The sequence below is a fragment of the Schistocerca serialis genome, chromosome 1, assembly GCF_023864345.2.
Source record: "Schistocerca serialis cubense isolate TAMUIC-IGC-003099 chromosome 1, iqSchSeri2.2, whole genome shotgun sequence".
NCBI classification, from domain to species: Eukaryota; Metazoa; Arthropoda; class Insecta; order Orthoptera; family Acrididae; genus Schistocerca; species Schistocerca serialis.
In genome coordinates this window covers 652,657,493-652,677,731 of record NC_064638.1, presented here as the reverse complement: position 1 = coordinate 652,677,731, position 20,239 = coordinate 652,657,493, and the positions used below count along the sequence as shown (strand labels likewise).

The window sequence follows — 20,239 nt, the reverse complement described above, 5'->3', positions numbered from 1 at the left end:
GTTTGACTGTGAGCTAAGGCATTTTCCTGAAATACTTGCTTCAACATGTTAAGCATTCCTGGAACTATTTTCCCAAGTCTCAAACAAATGTATACACTCACATGTTGCCCCTGGACACCTGCCATCATCAATTTCGCATGACACACAACATGCAACAATGAGAAATGTACAAAAAAAATAACCATGACCACCTAACATAAAGGCACTTGAGGCACCAACTCACAAAGGGTATATGAAGCACCACCTGGTGGAAATTCATCATATTAGGTAGATTTCATGAACTACATGTATATTCCAGGAGCTTATGAGTAACACCTTTTAGTTTGGTAGCAAACAATAGTTGAAAAAAGATTTATATAAATGAACAAAAATTGTAAATTCAAAATTTTAAATCCTGAAATGTGCTGCATTAAAATGCATATAAATTCTTAAAGTTTATCATCAATATTTGACAGGACATCTAGTCAATGGAAAACTTAATTTAAATGTGCAGCATTATAAACTTTGAGTTAGCTTGGATTATTTTTTTAGATTTTCATACATACTTCAAAAGAAATTCTATCTTTTACCTGATAAGCAGGTGTTGCTCCATCTTTAATTTTTGACCAAGCAAATTTAGTGAGCCTGTGTAACTCATATTTGCATCCAATTTCAGTATGGGATGAGAATGGATTGCATTCAGGAAATGTTACAAGTGTGAAATCATCATCATCAGCTGCAGTAATCAAACTCGGTGTCCAAGATAGAATAATAAGTGATTTTTTCACACCGCTTTTAACATAACTGTTTGTTAAAGTTTCAGTTACATTTTTCAAATTTGGGCCTAACCACGCTACTTTAACATACAAACGAAGTTCTCTTATATGATCCACCACAAATGCTGTTTGACCTGAAATACAATGAGAACCATGTGATACATATTTTCCACTGTACATACATTACATACATTAAGTACTCTAGTTTTTCCTTCTTGATTTACCTGGATATCCAGCCAACAAAAGAGCACAGTTTGCTGTGTTATTCTTTGTAGAGTCAGAACACCAATCAGGTGAATATATGCCATTCTCACAAAAGTCAGTTCGGCAGTAATAACTGTTAACAGTATCAACCCAACATTAGAAAGTCACTCAAGTATACATTTATCATTTTATTCCAGCATAAAGAAATAAACTAAAACAACTGTGATAACAAACCTGTGAATACTTGATCTTAATTGCCTTTCTGCTAATTAACAATCATATTATTATTCATTATTAATGTCTTATGAAAACAATCAGAAGAACAAATATTAAAATTTCTAATAGGCCTATTAACAAGAAGAGCTTACTGATTGCAACCTGTTTTTCCAGTATTTTCATATTAAGCAGAAGAATGCTAACACTCATACAGTTCCAAACACACTTCAATTGTTCTTTAGTTTCTATGGACTTTTAAACAGCATCATTTAACTGACTAACATACTTGAGAAATCTCTCTCAACAGGAAACACTCTTTCACAATCTCCTGAAATGCTCAAATTCTAATCAGCACCATTTTCACTGCAACAAGTACTCTAATCCTTTCACATCTCCTAACACATAAAAACATCATTTGAAGACTGTCATTGAAGAACCAATAAAACTGAATCCGATGTGAAAATTCATGGCTGAAAAATATACTCCACCTCAGGAACAAAATTTTTAGGCCTGTAGCTCCATGATAACTTAAAATAGCAAACACACACCAGCAAAACTTACAGTAAGCTGAAGAAAGCATGCTATGCCTCACATGTTCTTGTGTACTTCACCAACCCAGAGCTGTTCACACAATACACTATACAACATTTCATATTGTAATGCAGTAAGGTATAATATTCTGGGGAAACTCTCCAAATGGGTCACACATTTTCCTCATTTGGAAAAGAGCCGTAAGGGTAATGCACAAAGCAAAGCCTACATTCAACTGCAGACACCCTCTTTATTTTTACCTCTGGGAAGAATTTACATATTGGAAATACGTAAGTTGGTTAAAAGTAACATTGCTAAATTCAGCAAAAGTGTTAATTTCTGTATTCATAGTACAATACATAAAATGAAACTCCTTGTTCAAACAAAGCATATCTTTCTGCCTTTAATAGTTTATTCATTTATGGAATATTTACATACTGGAAATACGTAAGATTGTTAAAAGTAATATTACTAAATTCAGCAAAACTCTGTATTCATAGTACAATGAATAAATGAAACTCCATGTTCAAAGGAAGTGTACATCTCTGCCTTTAAAAATGCACAGTTAATCAAGGTACTGATTACAACTATCTGAGAAAAAAATAAAAATACATGAATTTTTCACTAGGAACGTGACAGTTTTCTTGATTGAACATTGTTTGTGTACTGTATCTAAATTTATGGTCCATATCTGTACAAATATATATGAAGCTGACAGCAGGAATTACTTTTTGTAAAATATTCATACCAATACCAATTTTGTGTGTGTGTGTGTGTGTGTGTGTGTGTGTGTGTGTATATGTGTGTGTGAGAGAGAGAGAGAGAGAGAGAGAGGACATCATTGGCCCATAGTGTAAAGTTGGGCAATCTCTTGTTTACTGTTGAACTGTTTGGCTGACTTGTGAAATGTGTGACTTATAATAAAGCATTACTCAGTTAAAGTGGTGTTCAGATGTTATTTCACTATGAAGGCCACCCACACCCACACCAGTGACCACATGTTACACGTTTTTGGGTAATGCTGCATAAAAGTAACAGAGGATAATGTGGCCAATGACAATGACTGCTATGACACAGCAACAGACTTCATCCGCCACATCACCACCCGTGTCCATTTCTCCTGCTCTGATTTGCCACTATGGAGCTTTGAATCGTGTGAAATTTGAAAACTGTGAACTGTTTGCTTCGTTGCCGGCACAACTCATTCAACAAACAGTGTAGACAATGAACTTTACTGAACTATTTTCTACACCCAGGGACATTTCCCATGATATTTTACACATCAAGTTGCTTCGCTGAGTGGTTTTTCAGTGCATTAACATTTTGTAATGTGGGTGACCTGTTTGTTACATTTTCTCAGCCTAACCCATGACCCAGGCCACCAGCTTCCCACCACAGTACCATATTGCTGACATACACACATAACCTTGTCCAATTCAACGACAATCCATACATGTTCAATCCAGTGCAACAACAGTAGTGCACAAACAGTGGACTTTTACCAATCAACAATGTGATTTTCACTGTTTCTGCTTCATCTGGTGCTCCTACATTGAGCGTTTTTAGTGCACTTGAACCTGTAAACAATGCACAGTGCAGTAAGTTGTGCATTCTGAATGTTTTGATAGCCACAGACATTTCTGACATGTCGGTTGTGTCTGCTACCATGCCTGCCATGCCAGTTTACATGCATGTACCTCAAGGACAGTATACAGTCAAGTGCCCAGGTATGGCACCGGCTTCTACAGTCTTAATACCTTCATCAGTGTTTGCTCCATCTGTTCTGCCATCTTTCATCACATTGCTTACATCTATACATGGATTAGACATCTGATCTCATACTTGCGGCACCAACAAGAGACTGCTACAGATATCCAAAATTTTCAATTCTTGAGTGACTGTCAAGATTCCCCACAAGAGGCAATTCATCACATAGTGCATGAAGTATTGCTTGGCCAGCTCACACCATCTCAAATTTGGCAAAAAATTAGAGCATTAATACACACTTAATTTCCATCAGATGAAATGCTGTGGTCACTCTGGATTTTAACTAAAATACTAAATGACCTCTGACTAAACTCTCTTTCCCATTCTATGTAAATATGTAAATCACAGTGGGAGAGATTGAGACTGCATGAGGGATATGTAAGCACCAAAACAAACTTGGCAATATGTGAGCCCACAAACCAGAAATGTTTTTCCGTGAAGGCATTGATCATCTTGTCTCATAGTGGTATAAATGTGTTAATAGTTATGGAAATTTCCTTTGAAATAATAAACAGTTCACTTACAGAATACAGTAGCATGGAGAGCTGCATCAAACTAGTCTTCAGACTGAAGATCACAACAACAGCACACAGAAATAGTTTATTTTATCTGCATATCTACAATAATGCTATTCATTTCACATCCCTAAGGCTCTGCTTGGTTGATTTGGGAGGGGCCAACAGCGAGGTCATCGATCCCATTGGATTGGGGAAGAATTGGGAAGGAAATCAACTGTTTTCTTTCAAAGGAACCATCCCAGCATTTGCCTGAAGTGATTTATGGAAATCACAGAAAACCTAAATCAGGATGTCCACATGCGGGTTTGAACCACTGTGTCACCTTGCTTGGTCCTGAGCCTCTCTCATTATGAGTAGCTTTACAGAAAAGGATGTGTGACCAAGTCAACAGATTAACAGGTGTGGTTAATATTATGGAAATCTTAAATTATTTTCATTTAAAAAAGAGCTGTAAACAATATTTACTATTTATGTTATGCACAGAAAGAAAACCTACTGATCTTAAACTTATAGTAAAAGGAAAGTAATAATAACAGCATTGCATTTTCAATGATGTTTCATTATAGTACAGATAACAATTTACAGCAATGCAAAATGTCAAAGATAAATTCACATGCTGAAACTATGTGAAACAGAAGGGTAATACCAATCCACCAACTGCAATGACAGAGGCAATCACAGTAAAGCTGACACACACACACACACACACACACACACACCATACCTCTCTCTCTCTCTCTCTCTCTCTCTCTCTCTCTCTCTCTCTTTATATATATGTGTGTGTGTGTGTGTGTGTGTGTGTGTGTGTGTGTGAAGATGCTAAAGATGAAAAGAGTGTAATGGGTAAACAGTATCGACAAATGTAAAATAAAGCCCAGGAAAATATAACAAATCATTTTAATAACAGACAGAAAACAACGGAATGTGTGAAAGAGAAAACAATCAGGAACAAGTAGGGGGAAATGAGTGTAACAAAACTGAGAAGAGCATTCGGAAAGTAAACATACAAGTTGAGTCAATGTGGAGGACAATGAGGCCAAGTGGTGAACTGAAAGGCCTAGAGCCCTCATTTATATGTACGTGTACTCCAAAGTGGTTGATCTTGTCTCTGCAGCTAATGACTAGACAATTTTTAATTATTTGATATCACATTAGTACAGTCTTATGGCATACACATTAAATTATGTGAAAAGTATTTATATCTATATGATGTGAAAAGCCTCTACATGGAAGAATAGGAGTGATTAATTTTATTATACCTGTTTGCTGATTTATCCTTCATATGCTTTCGGATAAAATCCATATCTTTATCACCTTTAACATCAAATATGCTAACTTCTTTAGGATTTGTGAAGAATTTCCAGTGGTCCATACCAGGTGTCATATATGAGAGCTTCGATGGAATAAACCAACCAAATCTAAAATAATTAGAAGGTAAAAAACAGGTGAGACATTTTATTGTATTTATTTTGGACATTGCAACCAAGTAAATTTAAGAATATGGGAGATACTTGCTAAATTAGTAACAAATGTGAGTTAACTCATATGTTTAAATATTCCATCTCATAATTTAATAAAATCCACGTGTATTAATCAGATACTAGACAGATAGCCTAGCTACTATCTGCCAGCCGCAGCAGGTATAACAGAGGCAAGATAAAATTGCTGGTTCATTGGTGAAAGACTATGGTCTAAGTCAAAAAAGTTGTTATATTTCAACATAGTTGACCTAGGTGATTCACATGGTATTTTTCCATTTACTATTTTATTCTTTGCAAGGTATGCAATAAGAAGAATTTCCCCTTGTGCATCCCAGAAAACAAAAGCCTTTCTTTTTGGCACATGAAACTGAGATGTAGATGTAGACTTTTCCTTTATCTAGTTGTCACATTTGCATTTGGTCAGTGGAGAGAAAAAAAAAAAAGACTGTAGCATTAATCTTGCAAAAAGTTTTCTCATTGTTAATTCTTCATGTTGAAATGTACCATAGTCTTTCAACTGATATTCCTATTATATCATCTTCTTGATATTTTCATTTCTGGTTGTAGTTTTGGGAAGTTCTTCAAATGGCTGCCCACCAAGACAAGCACACCCTTTTTTGAATTCAGATGCACATTTCTTAAATGTTGAAAATGTATGAACAGACTCCCTATAAACCTTTGCTTACTGTAGATGAATCCTTACTGGTGATAAACTGCCCAAAACAACAAAATTTATAACTGTACCATATCCCACTTAATTCATCTACATCTACACTCTGCAACCAGTGTGAAGTGTATGGTTGCCGATTACTAGGGTCTTTTCATTTCATCAACAAGTGAAACATGGAAGAATGATTGCTTAAATGCCTCTGTGTCTGCTGTAAGTAGTCTTGCCTTTGTTCCCTACAGTAATGATACTTGGGGGAGGGAGGGGGGGGGGAGGGACAATCATTGATTATTCCTAGATTTCTCACTTAACGCTGGTTCTTGAAACTTCATAAGTAGGCTTTTGAAGGATAGGTGGCATCTATCTTGAAGCGTTTGCCAGTTTAAGTTTTACAACATCTTCACAATGCCCTTCCATGTGTCAAATAAACCTAACAATTTCTGCTGTCCTTATTTGTAAATGTTCAATATCCCCATTAGTTCTATTTGGTATGAGCAATATTTTGCATGGGTGGTTTCCAGACAATCTTCTCTGAAAACAGACTAAATTTTCCCAGTATCCTATTAATGAACCAATGTCTACCACATACTTTTCCTGTGACTATGTGATTCATTTGAATGAAACAGACAACATGATCACTTTAAAATGTTGCTTAAACATAACTTTCCACAGATCAAGTTGATACTTGACTAATATTATTGTTCAATATGCACCCACCAACATAACAGAAACCACATTTCTTTGAGATCAGTGGTGCCTCTATCCTATGCCAACAATTTTTCCCCTTCTCCTGTAAGAAGCAAATATTTCTTATTTGCAAACAAGACAAAAGGGCATAAAGAAATAGAACTATTATGACACTGACTGGAAACATACCTCTGGTCGTGGGAGAGACGGCAGTAGGATGAGCTGGGAATCTTCAACAAAGGAACAGATTGGATACAGAAGCATAGGTGAGAAAAAGACAGAATATTAAAGAAGATATCAGTACTTAGGAAGAAGCTAAAAGAAAGGAAAGTTAAATCCATTAAAATAAAAAAGAGGGGGAAAATCAAACAAATTTATTAGTCCGAAGGAGGGAAACACAATCACCAATCACAGAACAGACATGGGGAGGAAACGAAAATGCAAATAAGACAGACAGCTACATGAGGATTTTGTAATTTCAGTTCAGATGTGTCACAGAAGCCAAGAACCAGCTGTGGTGTACAACATGGTTTCCTCACAGGTGGTGCTTCCTTTGATAAAATAGCATGGCAGCCGGTAATGTAACAGGAAAATTATTGCTGCAAGGGTAGTCTGAAAGATGTGAACCATAGAGTGAGCAGGTGTGCTGCACAGGGACTTATTGTCTGAAAGTAATTTTATTAAAAAAAAGAGGCTAACACTGGTCTTGGTAGTTTCTGGAGAATACTATGGTGTGCTGTATTTCAATGCCTATGTAAAAAAAATCTTATGGAGACATCGTATGAAATATTCCAAATCATGCTAGTATCATTTTATGAAAGACATGGTCCTTTATTGTATTATAATAGTCATCAGCTGGCTAAGTTGGCAAAGGCCCACTGTGAATCAGATGGGTTTCCAATAGAAAGAAGTAAATGAATTTGAGAGGTTGTTGTGTATTTATACTGCATCAGTGTTTGAACAGAAAAATCTCCATGAGTGTAAGGTTGTGGATAAAGGAGTATTTCACATGCATATGATGGTAAATGTGAATAAAAAAATAATACTGATTGTTTGTGGAATGAATATGTTATCAAATATGGAGCTTGCTATCAGCAAGATGGATACCAACATTAGGGAAGTGGCAGTGAGGCTCTGGGTAAAACCTGCTGACTATAACATTTAAAAATAAATTCAGATATCCTACAAAAATCCACAGTTCAGCTTCATCATGGGTCCAGATGGTGAAAATGGACTTAGATGAGGAACTGATTATCACTCAGCTTCTTGATACACCAAAATGATTTATGGGAAGATATAAGTAGGTACTTATTTTTTATTTATTTGTCCTTTCAGATTCTGTCTTAAAGTAATTTAGGGAAACTATGTAGAGCCTTAAATTGGATGTCTGGATGGGAGCTTGAGCCCCATTACTTCCAAGTGCTGTTTTCAGTTTCTCATGTCTCCAACTATGACTTGTCCATATATCTTCCAAGAGGAAATATTTACTAATATAGAAAAATGGTTAAACTGAGAAGGAAGTGGTTCACACATCTGCTTTCAAGCTGATGCTAGTTAAGTGTATGTCCACCAAAGGGCAAGCCATGTAGACCTATGTGAGGAATATTAATGCAGAGGGAGGCGACATTAGTGGCATCCAGCAAGGAGAGGGTCAATCCATTGCATGCATGTCGTGCTCTGGCACCACAGTATCTACCAGTTGGCTACTGACTCATAATGGTACCTGTATTGCTGCTGCCAGCTGAAACTTGTCTATTAATTACTGAGTCCTTATTTGAAGACATCAGAACCACGGAGATACTACAAACCCTGGTCTGAGGGAAAAATTCCATGTGGGAAAAAATATCTAAAAACAAAGATGCTGTAACTTAGCAAATGAAAGCGTTGGTATGTTGATAGAGACAATAACAAACACAAACACACATACAAATTTCAAGCATTCGCAACCTGCGGTTGCTTCATCAGGAAAGAGGGAAGGAGAGGGAAAGATGAAAGGATGTGGGTTTTAAGGGAGAGGGTAAGGAGTCATTCCAGTCCCGTGAGCAGAAAGACTTACCTTAGGGGGGAAAAGGGACAGGTATACACTCGTACACACATACATATCCATCCACACATATACAGACACAGGCAGACATATGTAAAGGCAAAGAGTTTGGGCAGAGATGTCAGTCGAGGTGGAAGTACAGAGGCAAAGATGTTGTTGTATGACAGGTGAGGTATGAGCAGTGGCAACTTGAAATTAGCGGAGTTTGAAGCCTGGTGGAAAACGGACTGCCCCCACCCCATATGGTGAATTATCTGTAGCAAGGACCAATGGCTTATTGAGGTCAAAAGTAGCCAAACAAGTTGCTGATGTGAGGAGGCCCTTCAATGAGGTGAACGCTCACTCACATGCAGGCGACCAATCAAAAGGAACACCCTTGCACAGAAGGCAGTACAGGGGGTGGCCTATGGTGGAAGCCCTGGGAATGAACCGGTGGTAATAGGCGATCTTGCCTAAAAAATCTTTTAACTCTTTCAGTGAAGTGGGCCGCAGAAGGTCGATGATCCCTTGGACCAAACTTCCTAGCGGCTGGACGCCATGCCGAGAGATGGTGTAGCCCACATACTCAATGGACGTTTGGAAGAAGTTTGACTTACGCAGGTTGCAACAGAGGCCCACAGACCTGAATTTGAGAAAGAGGGTTCGAAGGTTGTGCAAGTGTTCCTTTGTGCTGTAGCCTTTGACAATTATGTTGTCCAGGTAATTAACACAATGTGGGATTGTTGACGTGATGTGCTCAAGATAACACTGAAATATCGCTGGGGCACTGGATATTCCGAAGGCCAACCGCTGGTATTGGTAAAGGCCAAACAGGGTGTTGATGACTGCCAGCCATTTGGAGTCCTCATCAAGTGGTATCTGATGATAAGCCTCCGAAAGATCGATTTTTGAAAAATATTGACCTCCTGCCACGTCGGAGAACAATTCATCACAGCAAGGCAAGGGATAGGAGTCCACCACCAATTGGGAATTAATGGTGGCCTTGAAATCGCCACAAAGATGTAATTTTCCCGAAGGTTTCCTGACAATAACGAGGGGTGAAGCCCACTCACTAGAAGAAATGGGAAGAACGACCCCGAGGGCTGTCAGCTGGTCTAGCTCTGCTTTTACCTGAGGGCAGAGAGCCAAGGGGATCTGCCTCGTCCGTAGAAAACATGGGCGAGCCAATGCCTTCAACGTCAAGTGAGCTTCAAAGTCTGAAAGATGCCCCAGGCCCTCCTCAAAGGTTTCCTAAAGTCAGAGATCAAAGATTCCAATGATTGATAGGGAACGTATTTGGAGACCAACTGTATGGTGTCTGCGATAGAAAAACCAAAAGCTTGAAAGGCATCCAACCCAAAAAGGTTAACGTAGCACGCATCACTGACAACAAGAGTAAGAGGCCGAGTGAGTGATTTTTAAGTAACGTCGGTAGTGAATTGACCCAGTAGGGGAATGAACTGGTTACCATTACCACATAGACGCCGGTAAACTGGTGCCAACAGGGGCGACCCAAGGTCGGAGTAAGTTTGTGCATTCAACAAGGAAACTGCCACGCCCGTATCTACTTGAAGTTGTAATCAGCGCGACCGAACCGACACCTCAATAAAGAGTTTGTGTGTCAATGTGTCGGGAGCCTGGCCCAATGAAACTTCCTGAATGTCAATGTCCATGTCCTCTGTACCTGCTTCCTTCGATTCTTTCGAGGAAAAGGGCTGGTGGCTGGAACTCTGTTTATGTTCCGTGCGTGAGCGGCCGTAATGGCTGGATTACACCGCTCGCACGTCATCCACCCCGGACGCAATGGACGCGGCCGCACCGCCCTGAACCGCCACAACGTCGCACCACTCTTCCAACTGTTGACCTGCGGCATGAGAAACTTCATACGATTGAGCAATGGACAGGTCTTTCAACTGCAGGGCCCATTGCCGGACCTTTCTATCAGGGGCTGAACGAACAATGACGTCGCGCACCATAACGTGGGCATACGACTCTCGTGACTGCTCCATGAGAAAATGACACTTGCGACTAAGACTGTGCAGGATAGCGGTCCACGCCCAGTAAGACTGATGGGGCTGTTTCTTGCATTGATAGACCTCAACCCTAGCCGCCACAACATGTGTGCGGCGGCGATAATGTGAAGACAGCAATGAACACAATGCATCAAAAGACAAGGACAATGGTTCCTGCAACGGCACTAGCTGCCGCAAATCTTGATACAGTGAGGGAGATATCCAAGACAAGAAAAGTGCACAACACACCTCCACATTGGCAACATGAAACACCAGGAAATGCTGCCGAAGGCAATGTTCATAGGTGTCCCAATCCTCCACCGTCTCGTCATACGGGGGAACGGGAGGAGGGAACGGCACTGGAGCAGACTTTGTGGGGAGCAACGCCGGAAGCACTTTTTTCATGGTTGCCATGAGCTCCGTCTGCTGCTCAATCAAAATCCACACTAAATCCTCCATGCCATGGATAAGCTGTGAAACCAGAACAATGACGCAACACGCGAAAGAACAACCCCACTGGTCGCCAACTGTGTAGCAACATGATTCACGTTTCCGTCGCACTTCACCTAGTGTAGACCAGGAACTGTCTGCTAGACCTGCCCGATGCAAACTGACTGGGCAAGGCCCGTGCTGCCTGAGTTGTTGTTCCGCTGGCAGAGGGCGTGGCCAAATTCTCACATGCCCTCTGGTGGACGGGACTTTACTTGCGGCAATTACTGTCCGTGACACGCCGTGCCGACGTGCGCCTCCTATGATCTTTCTGGAGGCAAACAAAGATGATGTGACTTACCAAATGAAAATGTCTGCTAGTGTCTGTGTATGTGCGGATGGATGTGTGTGTGTGTGTGTGTGTGTGAGTGTATACCTGTCCTTTTTTCCCCTTAAGGTAGGTCTTTCCACTCCCAGGATTGGAATGACTCCTTACCCTCTCCCTTAAAACCCATATCCTTTCATCTTTCCCTCTCCTTCCCTCTTTCCTGATGAAGCAACCGTTGATTTTGAAAGCTTGAATTTTGTGTATATGTTTGTGTGTCTATCAACCTGCCAGCCCTTTCGTTTGGTAAGTCACATCATCTTTGTTTTTAGATATATTTTTCCCACGTGGAATGTTTCTCTCAATTTTTTTTTCTTCTGGGGGCTTCTAATTTCAAAAGTTATTTGTAGTCAAAATTCTTATCTTCTAGAATGTTCCATTTCTGAAAAGTGTTTATTTTCAGAATTCAGTTTTCTAGCCCCCAATTTTTCTTATTACAAATATGCCCACTTGCGCTAGCAAAAGATGTTATTCTGACATGGAAAATTTAGTATTTTAGGCAATTTTGTCAGGAACTAGGAAGCCCCATGGAAGTATACATATTAATCACAAAATAAAACCTATAAATTTGTCAATTTTTCCAGTGCTCAATTCTTAAGTAAACATATTTGCTCTTTTGTTCATTATAATTTCATGTTCACTAATTTTGTTACCTTCCCTGTTATAAACTAAAACATAATAACTAATTTTAACAATTATTCATATGCACTTCTATATATAGTCATACAAGTAACATGGCAGTGGTTCAAGTAGTTCATGACTTGCATTTATTTTGTCAGCATCTCTGTCCTGAACTTCTATGTGTAACAGTTAGGCAGTCAACACCCGGTAACCAATTTGTTAACATCTATGTACACGTATCTTTGTGAAAATCCTTTGACTGAGTCTGCATGAGCCAGTCAGTTCAATAACATCATGGAGTTACTTGCATCAGTTGGAGAGCATATTTTATGAATATCATTTAAACCAGTGGAAGAATTTGCAGGAGAGATGCTCTGTAGCTCGGTACGGGCTTTTGTTGAAGTTTCGAGAACATACCTTCACCGAGGAATCAAGCAGTATATTGCTCCCTCTTATGTACATCTCGTGAAGAGACCATGAGGATAAAATCAGAGAGATTAGAGCCCACACAGAGGCATACCAACAATCTTTCTTTCCACAACAACTCTGTGTCATTATGGATCAGTTAACTGACTAGTCTTACAATGGTAAACATTTCAATCTCAAATATTTTCTTAACATTATTCAGTCTATCGATAATGAAAATTGAACAACATTCATGTGAGTGAACACGTAAATGAATCTAGCTTCACACCATGTTTCCATCAGGACTGTATACAGAAAGTGTACCAAAAATATGTTGCCACTGTCACATACCTTGTAGCTCGGTGTACATGCTGAACTGTATGAATGCAGGGTGATTTTTTCCATCATGTACAAACTCTAGAGATTGACTGATGAGAGGATGTTCAACAAAAAAGGTCTGGTTAACTTACATCCAGAAATTCCATGCTAAGAGACCATTTACTCAATCATACTTTGCGACAGAGACTGCTGTCTAATAAGACCACGCAGTGACAGTTACAGTATACAAGGCTTCCTGCTAGAGGGTGGTACTGTCCCTCATGTGCTCTAGCACCCTCTCTGCCATAGTCATTGGTAATGTTGTGTCTGATTCACTTCTCTTGCTCACTCACCACATAGTGGTTGTGATACAGCATTGCACACAATGTTTCTGTATTCAAATCGAGAGCTTGCTGACGATGTGTTTACTTGTGGAAAGGCAAATGGCAATGGGTGGTGGGCAACAAGGTTGTATCAGGAGACCTATCCCCACTGACAACAACCACAGCATTCAGTTTTTGCAACAGTATTTCACCGTTTGTCTGAGACAGGGTCATTTCAGGAAGCAAGATATCATTAAGGACATATTTGAAATGTTTGGACACCAGTTTTGGAGGAAAATGTGATTACACAGTGGAAGGTGACTGCTGTGTCAGTACCAGGCAGTTGACCTGTCAGTATAGGGTAAGCCAGACAACTGTGTGGCACATTCTCCACAACAATGTAAGTGTACAGGGTGTTCAGGGCTTACTAGTAACAGACTTTCCACATCTGGAGCAGTTTTGTCAGTGGTTTCTTCACCAGGCAGCCATGATTCTGGGAGTTGTGTCATCTATCCCATTCACAGATGAGGCCACCTATACATGAAGTGGTATATTCAACTTTTATAACAGTCACCAGTGGAATAGTTTGCAGAACCCCCATGGTATTGAAAGTGAATATTCAGCCTCAGTATTGGAATGTGTGGGCCAGGATCATTAGGGACCATATTTTGGGACCAGCCTTCCTTGCATGATGCCTAACAGGCTGGAACTATCAGCATTTCTTGTGGGTGACTTTGCCTCCCCTGCTGGAAGAAGAGCCATTGATAATTTGAAGGGTTATGTGGCTGCTACATGATGGTGCTCCAGCCCACTTCACCATTAACATCTGGATGCATCTAAATTGTGTCTTCCCTGTTCGATGGATCAGATGATGGGGTCCAGTTGCATGGCCTGCTCATTCATCAGATCTCAACCAGTGCAATTTCTGGTTATGGGGCCATCTGAAAAGTATTGTGTATGCAGAGCTTATTCCAGACACTGGAGGGGCGTATTCATGCTGCCTTTGACGCTGTTCGGATGCAGCCCAGCAAATGTGAATGTGTGAGACAGAACATGCTACAGCATGTACATGCATGCATTGAGGCACATGGAAACCATTTTCAACACATACTGTTACTGTGGCTGCCTAATACATTGTGTTTTAGACTGCAGTCTCTGTAACAATGTATGACTGAATAAATTGTCTCTAGCATGGAAACCATGCATTTCCATACATAGGTTCATTAGACCTTTTTTGTTCAATACCCTCTCATTGATCAATTGCCAGAGTTTGTACATGTTGAAAAAATAACCTGTGTAATGTTTCAACTATATAAAAGCTGATCATCATGTCAATGTGTGTGTCAATAAATTTGTAAAGTTATCATACTCATCTCTAATCCAAATTACAGCAAAATATCAGACACAAGAAGAGCAGCTACCAAGGTCCAGCAAACACAGGTTAGCCATATTACAAACTCACCTTCCAGGAGGCGCAATCAGACCACAGTCTTTCACTCCATAATATTCAGAATAATTGGCAGCATTGTATTGGGCTGGTAGCCACACTTCAACATTTATCATGGATGGTGGCAGTTGTCTGCAAGCAAATAAATGCATAATGTTGAAATAGACAGTACATTAGCCATCCACATAAAATTTGAGTCACACTGCTCATATGAACAGAAGAAAGATACAAACAATACTAGGGAAACGGCAGTTGAAACCAAATTCCTTGCCCTGTCGAAAAGTGAAATATCTGAAATGATTCACCAATCATTTATTTATTTATTTGCATGGAGCCATCACAATGATGACGTCTGCAAACATAAGAAATAACAGTATGACAACAATTACACTTACAAAACATGTTACATACTACAAATGTTGCAGCTTGCATCTACTTCATGCATTTGTTGCTTTATAACTGATACACTAATGGTTCATATCACAAGCAATGTCTTAAAATTCACTGAATTGGTAGTTTAATTTTAAGTTAAAATCACTCCCCTTACATATTCTTAGCACTCCCCTTACATGTTCTTAGAGAGTTTGGTAACTTGTTCAACCAAAGAAAAGCATTGGTGTATGGGCTTTGAACTGTCATTTTTAATTTTGTTCTTTTGCCAGAAATATTATATTTTGTCCTAGTGTTGTGATCATGTACATCACTGTATACCACTGCACTTGCTAACTTCTCTTGGTATAAATCATAAATGTATAGCAAGAGAATTTATAGTTTAGATGAGTTCCTAATGAAAATTTGTGACAGATATGTAATGCAGTTATATGGAAAGCAACAGCTTGCCAAAAATTATGTGTACTATTATTAGTACAATTATAAAGTATTTGTACAAATATATGGGACTATTTCTAATTCTGAACAATATGGCAACGAGAACATTAAAATTTTTGACCGACAGAAGCTTCTTCAGCTTTAGCTATATCCAAAATCTGTAAAATGGATAAGTGTATACTGCAGTTCACTTTTATGCATTTACACTTTCATTAAGAGAAACGTACAGGGTGACACAGAAAAATGGGAACATTTCCACAATCCAATAAAACTAGAAGTGATGAAGGAAAGAAATTGCATCCATAGTAATTGAAACTTTACAATTTTGCCATTTACGAAACATTGATGGCATTTTTCATTTTTAAAAAATTACATCCTTTAGATGGCGTCCTCCTGTATGAATACATTTGTAAAACCTGCTGTCGAGATCCCGCACTGATTGCTGTAGCATCTCAGCTGGTATACTGTGAATTGCATCCCAAATTCTCTGTTTTAACTCATCCAGGGTTCTCGGTCACGTTATATAGACTTTGCTCTTGAGGTAGCCCCACAAGAAAAAATCACAAATGGATAAATCTGGTGATCTAGGGGGCCAGGGAATGTTACCGAATTGTGAGATCACACAGCCGCCAAACAATTCTTGCACATATGCCATTGATTGCCATGCAGCGTGTAATGTCACTCAGTCCTGTTGAAGCCAGGCTTCTTGAACGTTTGGAAAGTTGTTCAATGCAGGTATAATGAAAGTTCGTAACATCTCCATGTAACAATTGGCGATGACAGTTACTGTGTTTCATTGTTCATTTGCAAAAAAATACGGTCCGATAATCCCATGTGATGAGTCACTTTACTAGCATGTAAGTGTGCTCATGAATGTCATTAGGATTTGTGTTTGCCCAGTAACGGTGAGATGAAAATGTGCCTAATCTGACATCCACAACTTGTTTAGATATTCATTGTCATTGTTTATTTTTGTTATCATTTGTTGACAGAATCCTAATCGTAACCAGTAATTGTTGTCCTTCAATTGTTGCACCCTCTGTAGTTCGGACGATTAAATTTTAAATCAAGATGAAGAATTCTGCAAACACTCTCTCAGGACATTCCAACCACTGCTGCTTGCTTACAAATTGAACAACGTGGGTTCCGTATGACAGACTCACGTACAATATCAATGTTTGCTGGAGAACACACACTTCTTGGTCGTACTGTTTGTTTCTTCTTGAGGGCAGATCCAGTCTCTTAAAAGTTATTAATCCAACATTTTATTGCATGTTTCAACGGAATGGCATCATGCCATTCTAAATTGTTGGAATCCCTCTGCACTGCTACCAAACTATCATTGTTTTTGTAAAAGAATTTTATGGCTAACACATTCTGTTGTCCATTCCACTGATCCATGATTACTGAAATGGCGGACTGTTACTCACTAACTGTCATGAACCGACAGTGCTGCCACCTGCCCATGGCTGCCACTACTCATATCAAACATTCCTGTTATTCTGCGTCACCCTGTACTTCTGTCACATCCGCAGACATTCAACAGCCAATCCACATTATTTTCTATTTGTACCAGAGTGAAAAATCATTTAAGTAGCAGTGATTAACTTATCTAGAGTCACTACAAGGGAACATAAATTCATTTTAAAAGATCTTAATATGTCTGAGTAAATCACATTGTACTATAGATAACATTAGTAGGTTCCTCAGCAACGTATCAAGTATACAATTTCGACAGCCACCATTCTGTAGCTGTCGCATCTGTAGTGATGAGCAGTTCCTCTTCAAATATGCCAAAGGTCTCACTGAGTCCTTCACAGAGTGAAATTATGCCTTCCAACCTTGTCCAGAAGCAGATCTCCCATGCCTTCCCTCACCAGTCAAGTAACATCCTTCACATACCCATAGTCCAGCCACAAAAGAGCACTCCTCTTGTGACTCAGTACTAGCCAGGAGTGGAGCAACTGAATCACATTCTCCACCAGGCTTCTGACTATTTCCCATCCTGCCCTAAAATAAGAAATGTCCTCCCCACCACTCCCACAGTGGTATTCTGCCACCCATCCAACCTATGCAATATCCTTGTCCAGCTCTATTCCACCCCTAATCCCAACTCCTTGACTTCTGTATGACATCCCTGCAATAGATCCAGTTGCAAGACCTGCCACATATATCCTCCCACTACCATAAACTCCTGTCCTGCTACAGGTACCCCTTTCCCATCCAAGATAGGAGCAGCTGTGAAAGCAACCAATTATTACAGACACACAAGCATTCTGCGTGGATGTGACCACCAAATAATTGTCAGTCCACATGAATTTCCATTGCCAATCTGTGCCCAAGAGATAGTTGCTGATGCATCTAGCAGCCCTACCCTCTCCCCAACACATCCCTGCACCCTGCCACAGGTGACATTGGCATCTTACTCCACCCCTATCTTGCAATCCTATCCCCTCCGCATGCCTCCTCCTTACTCCCATCACTGACCCCAGCAGATTGCTGTTCACTTCAGATGCAATCAGCCCTTAGTGTCTGAAGACAGTAGCCATGTGTCTGTGAGTTGTTGAATGAATGTGTGATAGTTCTACTTCTGAGGAAGGGCTTTGTCTGAAAGTTCAAATATTTCCAGTTTTCTTTTTCACTGTGCCTTTCTGTGACTCAGTGCCTTGAGTAGCAATCTATCCTTCCTACGTTGTTATTCCATCCTGGGTTTTCCCTGTTTCATACAAGAGAAAAGAAATGTCCATTTTAGAGGTGACATAGCAATCTATCCTTCCTACTTTGTTATTCCATCCTGGGTTTTCCACTGTTTAATACAAGAGAAAAGAAATGTTCAATTTAGAGGTGACATAACAAGCTGAGAACATTGTGTAAAAAGTGGACATCCAAACCAAGTAAAAGGTGGAAGACTACAGTAAAGAGTAACTAGATGTAGTATATAGAATAAATACCTAAATGTATATGAAAACATGATTTCTATCTTTCAAATTAAAGAACATCATACTCCTTGCTTCAGTCAATAAAAGCACATGGCAGAAATCTTAATATTAAATTCCTGTGAGAACATATTTTTAGTTGATCAAATACTGAAGATAGTAGCATATGGCTGATTTTATAATTTGCCACAAAATAATTTCATAATTGGTATGAATTATTGCTGCATATCTAATTAAGATTTCAGATCACACTGAAGAACAATAAGTTAAATGTTATAGTTTTAGTCTTCAGTGCTCTGTGCTGTATTTTTTTAAATCACTTAGTTTACAAGTTTGTGGTAGTTTACAAGGTTTTTTTTATAATTTTAGTAATGCAGTAAAAGTAATTTTATCAACTTACTGAGCGGGACTGCTGCCATTCAGAGGTACAGAAAGGTGCCCCAATATCTCAGTTTCATTGCTATATTCTTTCGCTTTTACTACAGACACATAAGCATATCCAAGTACTTCTTCTAAGAATATTTTGAAGATATGACTGGCCAGTTGGTGTGTTATCCTGTCTGAAGCTTCTAAACGTATGTCTGATGTTCGTCCTTGATAATACATGAAACGTTTCGGGCTCACTTCTGAGAAAAGACATCAAATAAAAGTTAAAACAACATTAAAAGGCACATAAATGGGGTACATACAGTAAAATAGTTAGTTATAGTAAATGGACATCATAAGAAAATAAATAGAAGAATTATAAACTTTTGAAACTGGAGACACCCCTTTCCACAAGAATAAGGACAAGGAAAATATACAAAAGTATAACATATGATAAGAGTAAAGAATAAGTTACACAGAGTAGAACCACAGTACGAGAATCAAATGACAAATAAATATGAAGCTGGTTAAGTAAACCACATAAATCTATTTTAGCATGAGCTACTGTGGCAGCTTTGATTAAATAAATACATAAGTGTAACCTTTCAAACAATAAGTCTTTAAAATATTTTCTGTATTTTAACATTAACATTAGGGTTGAGAATTGCCAAAGTATCACTGTTGCTTGAATTTAGTTCATTGCAGCACTCCTGAGAGAACACATTGCAAAGACAGAGAAACATCTTTATCCAGAATGTAGACAGTCATGATAAACTGTGTTCATATAATTCACATTATACAGTTAAACAGCTACATCTAGCCAAACAGCATTCAGAAAAGCCATAGCATGATGAGACCTGTATATGTGAACAATATATTCTCTTGCTATATATTAAAAGGGGAGGGGGTGAGGGGGGGGGGAGAGGGGAGGGGGGGGGGGGTGTGGAATTGAGTGATCTGAAATATTTCCAAGCCTACACAAAGTAAGAAAGCAGAATCATACACTGATGAGCAAAAATATTAAGACCATCCTCTTAATAGCCTGTTGGTTCACTACTGGAACACAATAGAGCAGTGATTCTGCATGGCATGGATCTGACAATTCCTTGGGATGTCTCCAGAGGTTTGTGGCACCAGACATCATCACATAATTCCTGTTTGTTATGGACCAGTAGTTTGTGAAAATGGAGCTGGCCCCCAATTGAGTCCCAGATGTGTTCCATGTTCCATCGAATTCCGATCAGACAAATCTGGTGGCTAAAACATCAATGTGAGTTCACTGTATGCCCCTCAAATCAATGTAGCAATATGCTGGTCTGG

The 20,239-nt window shown here is 39.2% G+C and overlaps 1 protein-coding gene across 5 annotated transcripts in view; it reads right to left on the bottom strand.

Annotated features, from left to right (window-relative positions):
* Window positions 1-20,239, bottom strand: part of LOC126479202 (uncharacterized) — a 687,919-nt gene that overhangs the window by 82,301 nt on the left and 585,379 nt on the right. For all 5 annotated transcript variants that reach the window (XM_050103765.1, XM_050103768.1, XM_050103767.1 and 2 more), the window contains 5 exons: window positions 18,954-19,179; window positions 14,805-14,921; window positions 5,251-5,409; window positions 980-1,092; window positions 570-889 (listed from right to left, as the gene is read on the bottom strand). In XM_050103765.1, the coding sequence (XP_049959722.1) occupies window positions 570-889; window positions 980-1,092; window positions 5,251-5,409; window positions 14,805-14,921; window positions 18,954-19,179 (935 nt within the window). The remainder of the gene's footprint in view (window positions 1-569; window positions 890-979; window positions 1,093-5,250; window positions 5,410-14,804; window positions 14,922-18,953; window positions 19,180-20,239) is intronic.